General features: G+C 36.0%; 1 protein-coding gene across 1 annotated transcript; it reads left to right on the forward strand.

Annotated features, from left to right (window-relative positions):
* The first annotated feature begins 613 nt into the window (after nt 1–613).
* LOC144031340 (putative flap endonuclease 1 homolog) lies at nt 614–9,607 on the forward strand. The gene is made up of 11 exons (XM_077538400.1): nt 614–761; nt 1,883–1,949; nt 2,079–2,181; nt 2,709–2,763; nt 4,347–4,408; nt 4,516–4,652; nt 4,947–5,007; nt 5,711–5,842; nt 5,920–6,065; nt 7,176–7,320; nt 8,858–9,607. The coding sequence occupies exons 1-11, from the start codon at nt 680–682 to the stop codon at nt 8,912–8,914; spliced, it is 1,047 nt and encodes a 348-aa protein (XP_077394526.1). The 5' UTR covers nt 614–679; the 3' UTR covers nt 8,915–9,607.
* Nucleotides 9,608–9,998: the final 391 nt, after the last annotated feature.

Genomic DNA, 9,998 nt, shown 5'->3' on the forward strand with positions numbered 1-9,998 from the left:
CTCAATTGTTGGAACTTGCTTACCAAACTTTTGACCTCGTAACGTGGGTTAGAAATGCGTATATAAAATATAGATGTCACTATTTAATATTGTATTTATTTATTTTTTAATGCAGGTTGAGTGTATGGAAGTTTTTTTTTTTTTTTTTTTTAAATAAAAGATCTGTGGCTCTTAGGTGTTCTTTGTAAAAGCTTCAACAAATCCATTATCGGTAAATTATTTTTGCTTGAATAAATGGCCGTATTTAAATTCTTCATGACTGTTTTGTGCAATGTTGCTCTCTACTGCTCGAAATGTGCATTACTAGGAGGAAGACACTCCAGAACTTCTCAAACTTCTACAGGACATTCTCAGTTTACCTCGTAGGACTTCGAGGTTACGGACGGAACAGACATAAATACAATTCTACAAATATAATATTGCTTTCGTCCGCTTTTACGTAAGATCGGGTTACGTCGACGCCGGAGGAATGAAACCCTGTCGTAAAACCGAGACTTTACTGTACTGTATTCACTCTGATAGTACTGTATTCAATATGATTATAGACGATTAAAAAAAGAATAAAATACAGCACAAAAACAATTTTGTACTTGGTTTTGTTATTAAAAGAAAAAAAATGGTTTCCTGGCATAACCAGAAGTGACGTCACATTTTAGGATTCGGTACAGACGGTGTTAGAATGGGGATCACAAAACTAGCAGATTTGATCCGACTGGAAGCTCCGGCTGCTATTTCCCACAAAGAGATAAGTGACTACACAGGTAAACAGTTACAACCTAATTTTGATCGCTTTGTGGCGTTTTTCTTTGCACGATTTCACCATTGTTGTTAGCCACAAGCTAACTTGCTAACCTCGCTGTTGCAGAGTTGTGATGCATGAGTTTTTTTTTTTTTTTTTTTTTTTTTTGCGTTTTAAAGAAATCTGTTCTATATCAATTCAAAACCATTATCTGATTTTCATTGATTAGTTTTAGTTAAAACTGTATTTTTTTTCTCTCAGATTCAAAAGATTTCTATGATTACAGTAGGTTTTTCTTTCATTATTAATAGATCCTGAATGGACCAATCGATTACCTGGTCCAAGAGTCGGTATTTAAACAGTCCTCTTTATCATGCTGCTTAAAAGACATCGTGAGATCAAGATGACTCGAATAACAAGTAATCAAAAGTAGCTAAAAAAGTATATTTTTGTTATTATTATTATTATTATTATTATTTGCTTTATTATTTATTTATTTATTTATTTTTTTAAAAAATTGTTTTTTATTGGACATCAAGTAGCAGCTATGTACTTTTTTATATTATTATTTGTATTTGTTTTATTACTTATTATTTTTATTTATTTATTTATTTTTTTTAATTTTATTTTATTGGACATCGAATAGTAGCTACGTACTTTGCCGTTGCTAGGAAGGCTGCAAAGAGGTGCAGTGAGACTGGAAGACTTTTTGCCAAGTGGACTTCCTTGAAAATTTTAATGGACTTGTCATGAATTTTGCCATTCAACTCTTTGTTACAGCAAGTTGTGCAAGGAGTACTGAAAAAGTAAACAGCTGGAATTCAAAAGTTTAGAGAAGGACAAGTTAGCGGTAATAGTGCATTTTAGGGTCATCCTGAAATTTTAAGCAAACGTCCCAATATCCTGAACAATTAATAGCTTTTTGTGAGTAGTAGTACGGTATTACCACAGTGGAAAACAAATATATTAACAGAAAAAATGGTACAGTAGTGGTGTAGATTTAATACTATAGGAAACTATACAGTTTTATCTGTGTGATTTTTGTACTAATTTTAATTCAATATCTGCACCGCAGTATAGTTATATAAAGTAGCAGAAACAGTACAGTATACTAATGATGTTGAGCTTGTGCTCACTACACAGGCAAGGTAATTGCCTTGGATACATCAATTGTGATGAACCAGTTCCGCACCGCCACACCATCACTCAAGTAAGTCCTTTGGTGATAAAATATGTTGCATATTGGAAGAACAATGTGATTGAACATGCCCTTGCTCCAGTTAATTTTAAAGTACTACAGTACATGGCAAAGTTGGCTGCATGTCTGTGCTGTTTGCAGCCCGCTGACCGGTCTCTTCTTTCGTACGCTTACCTTTCTGGAACATGACATAAAGCCTGCGTTTGTGTTTGATGGAAGACCTCCGGGGGAAAAGATTGCTGCTGTGAGTTACATAAAGACTGTACTGTCCTTCAACTTAGGGTTGGCTTGGGCAATGAATTCAAAGTGAATAATAATTTCAATTTTGGCTTCCCACAATCATAAAAGATAATAATCAGATATGTTGATGAATGCGCTGAGGGATAAGGTGTATGTATGCAAGTTGCTGCGTTGTGAAAGCACCGCAACTTCTACTGTGTTGCCTATGCCAAGCGTGTGACAAATGCTCAGTTCAAGTTTACTGTAAAACCAAGCACACAACAAAAAAAAAGTACATACAAAATCAATGAGTAATGAATGATCATAATATTTATATTAATCGTGATGTCAAAATCAATCAAAAATAATCAGGATCATTTTTGGCATAATTGCCCAGTGGTAATTCAAGTTGAGAGTTTGAAAGTGTTGAACAATTGGAGGGTAACTTAAACATTCCTGTTAAAGGGTTGTAACGCTGGCCCAACATGCAAGTGAAGTGACTGAAGCGGTACTGTAAGATGGTTATGTGATCTATTCATGTCTTTCCTGTAGCTTCAGAAACGAGCTGAGGCAGCAGGTTGGCGCTCCCCCAACCATCTGGGCACAGGTACACAACTTTCCAAGTACAGTACATGTATACAGTATTTACAAAGGAGTACTGACCTACATTTACAAGTTACCGACATTCTAATACAGGGGTGTCCAAACTTTTTTTATTTGAGGGCCACATACAGAAAGTGAGAAGGACGCAAGGGCCACATAATGTTATGAAGAGAAATTGGGATTAGTTCTAAAAATTGTTCAAATAATTTATTTGTGCTTTTGCGTATTTAGAAAAAAGCTACAGTATATAAACCAATTTATTTGTAATATGGCAGTAGGGTTATTATAGTTTGGGAATTTTTCATTTTAGTTAGTTTTTATTAGTTTTCAGGGTGGTTCTGTTAGTTTTTATTAGTTTTAGTTCTTTAATAAATGCTTAGTTTTAGTTTAGTTAGTTTCAATATTAGTATTATTATTTTTTTAAATGTTACTTGTGCGCAATATTTAAAAAACAGCATGGGAGCGACGTCATCTGAAGGTGCTTTTCTATTGGCTGTTGCTAGATGACGTCACTTCTGTGTGACATACTTTCACATGTCATTATTCCGGTTGATATCAAAATAAATTTACTAAAAATCACACCAAAGCCTAACATGAAGTACATTTTTGCTATAATTATAGTCTTAGTTAGTTTTGTAAATATAAAATGTAATTTGTTAGTTTTCGTTTTTTAAAAATCATTTTCTTTTTTATTTTATTTCGTTAACGAAATAGTTTTTTAAATTTTAGTTTTAGTTATTTTGTTAGTTTTAGTTAACTAAAATGACCTTTAATAGCACCTGTGTTTTTCGACACACTCCTTTCTTACTTTGACCATCTCCAAAAATGTTTGTTTTTATTTTATTGAACTGAGTCAAATGCCATTTTTCGCATATATCGCGGGCCACTAAAAAATGGACGGCGGGCCGCAAATGGCCCCCCCGGCCATAGTTTGGACACCACTGTTCTAATAGTTGTTCCAAGAAATGATAGTTATTTATTCCTAACAGTCCATTTTAATTTCCAATCCTAGCATTTCCCTTTGATTCACTGCTCCCAGTACGTGAATGTGGATATTCAATGTTTTTTGTCCAATCAGATTTCAGCCTCTGTGTTGCCAAGTCAGTTTAATTTGCCCAAATCCTCCAGAATCAGTAGTGTTGGCCTGTATTTAATCGAAATGAACAATAGGACTGTTTCTTTAACCAATCAAATTCTAAATTAATCCTCACATGATGACGACATCAGCATTTTTCGATCCTCTGACACTGGTTGGTCAAACCAAAACTGTTTGATAAGCAAAACGCCTCTGTAGCAATTGGCATCCACATATTAATGCATGTATTAATCCACATCTCTGGTAAGTATGATATATTTAATTGAAATTGTAATGTTTTTTCCTGTTTTTAGATTAGCGAATTTGTATAGTATTTATTGTTTCTATAATCGTGACTTGATAGTGGTGGCATTGAAAGGTGGATTTTGTCAGGTATGTTCTCACTTAAGGCCCCGATGCGCAATGCATGGCCCACCACTGAAATATACTCTCAAACCATTATATATTATATATTTGTATCTTCTCAAGCGACATGTTTTTCCTCCATCCAGCTTCACTCCAAACAAAAGACTGTTGCCATCTCCTGAAGCTTCTGGGTGTACCTGTGATCCAGGTATGATCATCATAATAATGTGATGTTATTTTTCTTTTGGGGAAATCGGCGGAACTTTGTCACTTAAGGCGTGTTTTTTTTTTTCCCTTCTTGTTGGGTTCTTCCAGGCTCCAGGAGATGCGGAGGCCTTTTGCGCTTGGCTGGTGAGGGAGGGGACTGCGGAAGCTGTGGCATCAGAGGACATGGACACGTTGCCGTTCGGAGCGCACGTTCTGATTCGTCAGCTGAACGCCAAGAGAGACAGGTACGGACTCCCTGCTCTTTACATGTCATCAATTCTCTCTGTATTTTTCATGAAAGTCATGGGTATTTTTGGACTAAACCTGAACAGATAGTCTTATTTAACTTTAGCACTAATGAAAAATTAAGCGGTGTGACTGTCTGGATACTTTTGTCCCTGTAGTGAGCCGTATCAGAATTTTACAGCCACACAATTTCTTGCAATAAAAAAAGAAATGTTTTATCTAGCTGTCGGGACCATACTATAGTGTACTTACCATCAGTGCTGTTATTTTTTTTATTTTTATTTTTTTTACAGTGACATTGTGGAATACTGTTTGCCTAAATTGTTGGAGAAGCTCCAAATAACTCACAAAGAGGTAAGGGATTACTGTACACTGGTGCCTTGACTTGTGAGCACCACATTTTAGGAATTTTATTATGGAGTGTTTTGAGTGGACACTTGGCCAATAGTTTTAATTTTATTTTTAGTTTTTGGTTTGTATTGGGTGCAAAAATTTGAGTTACTGTATATGCCACTTATAAACCGCAGTGAAAAGAAATGGAGCCATTAAGGTACTGTCTCTAATGTGCTTTGAAGAGAACACAAAATAAGCCGTTAGGAAAATGGATGGATGGAAAAACGTAATTTTTCTACTTGCTGTCCACTGACATCATCTGTGCTGAGGAAACAGGAAATGACCAATCATGGTTCATTTTGCTGACCAAACCTGGAAAACAGATGAGCCGTTTAAGGTCTATTTCCTCAGTACGGGTGATGTCATCTTCAGTCGACAGCAAGTGGAAAAATGTGTTTTTAAAGGTATTGATCAATGTACAGGAAAAATAATGAAGTTATCGAATTAATTCTGGACAAAATCGGAACTTTTTACTGCTGAAAATGGCTCAGTGAGTCAAGTATCCCTTTTAAAGGCACGCATCCAACACACAAATACTACAATACAATAATTACACTTTATAAAACCTTTTATAATATTCTTTTATTATATTTGCATACAATAAAGTGCTCAAGCTTTTAATGCACAGCTTTTGATTCATCAGGTACTTCTTTTGCTTCCCTAGTTTGTTGACCTGTGCATCTTGCTGGGATGCGACTACTGTGACAAGATAGCAGGTTTTGGTCCAAAGAGAGCTCTGAAACTCATCCAGCAGTACCGCACTATCGAAAATGTCGTTTTGCACATCAACAGAAAGGTGCGACCTTGTCAAAAACAAGGCCATGTGAGTTCTTTCTAAGATTTTTATAGCTTACATTTTAATGTATGCCACAGACCCATCCAGTACCAGATAACTGGAAATACAAAGAAGCACAGAAGTTGTTTTTGGAAACGCCACATGCAGAAGTACCTGAGTTGATGTGGACTGAGCCAGACGAAGAAGCTTTGGTTGAGTTTCTCTGCCGATGCACATATGTCAAGTATGTATCTGTAGTGGTATTTTGCATACAACTCTCTCCCTTTTTCAAAAATAGTCACTCAGTGTCTAGACCAGGGGTGTCAAACTCATATTAGCTCAGGGGCCGCATGGAGGAAAATATATTACCAAGTGGGCCGGATCAGTAAAATAATGGTATATAACTTTTGCCGTCAATTATATGCAGATTTTTGCTATTTGTGGGTTAGCCTTAAATTAAGGAGCTCAACTGTAATCATACTGTTCCAAAAAACAACATGAATGCAAATGTAACGCGGCAACACTTTGCCTGTATGTGTTCTGCACGTGTGGCGCAGTTAATGCATTCACTCGCCATTTTCATTGAAGCAACCCCCTTTGCTCCCGGCTGTTTTCCTGGATTTTTACTGATTTTTGCAAGGCCCGCAGAATATTGTGTTCTATTATTATAAAAACATGGAACCTACCAAAAGAAAGATTAGCATCTCTTATATCATCAGGAAAAAAAGTATATTTCTATCTGTTTCCGTTTTGCAGCAATTAGCATGAGAATATAGCTAAGTTTTATCATGATTCACAAATCTGTTTAAATAAAATAAAATAAAATAAATACATAAAATAAATAAAAACAAAAAAACATATAAATACATCTTTGGAACACTTAATATTTAAAATAGAACATATTTATACGTTTTTGGGAGCAAATGACTTAATATTATAAGGATGTTAATCCTTGTCATATCTATAGTGTTACCAGTAATTAATTTATGTCGTATTTAACATGTTTATGTCGGTCTATGATTTAATAAATAAATAAATAAATAAATAAAATAAACAAACCCCAACTTTAAGCTGTGTGTAAAATAATGACATCCAGGACGATTCACCGTACAAGTTGCATTGCTCATCTGCGACCGTTGTGAGGAATAAGCGGTCAAGAAAATGGATGGATGGATGATTGTGGCCAGCTGATTAATTGGTCTGACATTACAAATTATTTTTCACTTTACAAAATCATATCGCGGGCCGGGCGAAACCCCGTTGCGGGCCGGGCGAAACCCCGTTGCGGGCCTGATCCGGCCCGCGGGCCGTATGTTTGACCCCTCTGCTCTAGACTCTGAATTCATGTTTTTAGGGAAGAACGAGTCCGTCATCGCATGGAGAGATTCCGGCAGATTCGTGAGAATAAGCGAAAGCAAAGAGAAAAGGAGACCGCAGCAGGAAACTGCAGGCAAACTAGGATGGATGACTTCTTCAGAGTTCTTAGAAAGAGGGAGCAGGTGAAGCTTATGATCACTTTATTGCTTATTTAAATGTATCATTAAATGACTAAAAAGAAGCTATGATTCAGACATATTATTACATCAGGGAAAATACAGGGTTGAAGAAACCATTCATAGCAATTAAAAAATAATAATAATTTTGAAAATTATTGTGAATTTATACAGTCAACCCAGTAGTTTTTTTTTTCCCGCCCTCTTGAGATTGTAACAAGCCACTGCGCCACGGGGTGGCACCTCTTTGTTTATTTATTTATGTATGTATGTATGTATGTATGTATGTATGTATGTATGTATTTATTTATTTTTTTATTTTTTTATTTGTTTATGTTTTTGTGCATTTACAGCACTTTTTTTTTTTTTAGCTGTGAATATATTTGACGCTGGGTAGGTGTACAGTTATTGTGATGCGCGGTGGCGCAGAGCCCACTGTTTTTTGTTTCTTTTTAATAAAAATGAACCTGTGGAATTACAGTTGCTCTCCCGTCCATGGCCAATCAGCAGCCACCGCGCGTTACAAGAAGCGTGGGCGGCAATTTGAAAATTTTCGCTCTTCGGGGCATCGCTCGGTCCCTATCACTGTAATAGTAAATTTGTATATTGTTAGCTGTTCCATAGTTGTCTAAATCATATTTGAACGTTTAAGAAAAGTAACAAACATCCAGCCTTTGCAGATGACCATGAACTGGATCAGATATTCTACACAAAGAAAAAACACCATTTTAAGTAGGGCTGCACAATATATTGAAAAAAATATCAATATCGCGATATTGGCCTATGCAATATGCATATCGCAACGACATGCAATAGGTTTGATATGGAATTTTATGCTTTTATCTGAATTTGACTAGTCAGACTGTTTGGTTTACCTGTTTGACATTTATTAAACATGACAAAAAAGGAGAGAAGACACTGAGTTCAGAGCTCGAGAGAAGAGAGGAGAGGAGAGGAACTGACTGATACAATTCATTACTGCATTCTCTGGGGGGAAAAAACAAAACAAAAAAAACCTCCTCACCCTCACATTTTGTTCTGATAACTGCTTTGGACACTCTTGACATTCCCACCTCTGGGAACTCCTTCAATACTGTTGGAAATCCATTTTAGGTGACTACTCTTAAAGCTCATAGAGGGAATGTCAAGAGTGTGCAAAAAAAATAAAAAAATCATTAGCGCAGAGAGTGACTATTTTGAAGAAAATAGAATATGAAACATGTTTTCAATTATTTTACCTTTTTTAAAGTACATAACTCCACATGTGTTTATTCATAGTTTTGATGCCTTCAGTGAGAATCTACAATATAGTACAGTAGTTATGAAAATAAATAAAATGAATTGCATGAGAAGGTGTGTGCAAATGTTTGGCATGTACTGGATGTGTTAACAATTTTCATGCATGAGGGTAGATCAAAATTAAATGACAAAAAGGTAGTGTAACTGCTACTGTAAAATAGAAGCAGAGAGCAATTTAGTTTAAATTGCACAATTGTGTATTAATAAGTGTGTCCTAACAATTCTTCGCTCTTTCCTTCTCCAGCCTGTGGAAGCTGCAGACTGTGGAAGTAGCAAGAGAAAGAAACCAAAATTGAAATGAGGCCATGAAACGTGGATGAGAATGGTTTGGACATCTGTCTGCCTTTGCAGAATTTTCACAATCTTGTGTAACCCATTTAGTTCTTTATCCAAACAAATGGTCGTGACTCATTTATAATGTGAAAGTCACATAACAAAATGTTCAGGTGTTTATTTTTTGTGCCTTGCAAGGCAAACATTACATTTTTTTAATATTGTACTGTTTGAATAGTTTGATTATGTAGATAGAAAACTTCTTACAAGCTAGTGAATTGAGGGTTCTTGTTTTATATGGGACCAGTTGTCTCGTCTGAGTGGCAAAATGCCATTCACAGTGAACATTTTTAAGTCCAGCATCATCAAGCCATCAAGAAAAGCAGAGCAAGTAGTGGCTCGCTATGAAAGAGGCCAGTGTGCTCGCTGTCAGAGTGGCTTTCCCAAGCCCAAATGAGAGAGAGGATGTCTCATCACAAGGTATTCAGCTAGCACCTGTTGTGAAATCTGTGCCAAGGCGCAGAGTACTGACTTGAATTATGTTAGTGTTTTTTTTTTGTTTTTTTTGTTTTTTAATTTATTTTTTTTCAGGACTTTAACAAAGATTTTGAAATCTGTGTAAAAGAAAATACATGTTTGTTTTTTTAAAATGCTAATCGAGTTGGGCTAAACATTGTATAAATACTGACAAACAGATTAAATCTTGTGTCTAAGCAATTTATTTGTTGGTATTCATTTGTGTGATTGAATAAATTAGCTAAAGTGCAGTGAGTGATTCACAACCACTGTACGTGAAAGAGCATTCAGCATCCCGTGGGAAATGGTCCAATTTCACATAATTTGCTTATTGACCACAAATAATGTATCTTTGTTGATATGGGCAGATTGATTCACAATTAAATGCTCTTTCACTAGTTGACGCCTACTTTATGCACTTTTGTCAGAGGGGTGTGCCTGATCTGAGGGCGGTGTGTGTATGTGTGTGTGTGTGTGTGTGTGTGGGGGGGGGGGGGGGGGGGGGTCTGATTATATAAAAGAACGATCATACATGGGGGAAGACATGTCAGGATCAGCTTAAGTTAATATAAACACAGCCAGATTTACAATTAGTT

Source organism: Festucalex cinctus, chromosome 1 (genome assembly GCF_051991245.1).
Source record: "Festucalex cinctus isolate MCC-2025b chromosome 1, RoL_Fcin_1.0, whole genome shotgun sequence".
Lineage (NCBI taxonomy): Eukaryota > Metazoa > Chordata > Actinopteri > Syngnathiformes > Syngnathidae > Festucalex > Festucalex cinctus.

What these genes read in the sequence shown, in the direction of transcription:
- LOC144031340 (XM_077538400.1), top strand. Translation starts at nt 680, where the DNA reads ATGGGGATCACAAAACTAGCAGATTTGATCCGACTGGAAGCTCCGGCT. An exon ending in CTGAACGCCAAGAGAGACAG is followed by an intron (nt 4,653 to 4,946) that starts GTACGGACTCCC and finishes TTTTTTTTACAG; the next exon opens with TGACATTGTGGAATACTGTT. An exon ending in TCCAAATAACTCACAAAGAG is followed by an intron (nt 5,008 to 5,710) that starts GTAAGGGATTAC and finishes TTGCTTCCCTAG; the next exon opens with TTTGTTGACCTGTGCATCTT.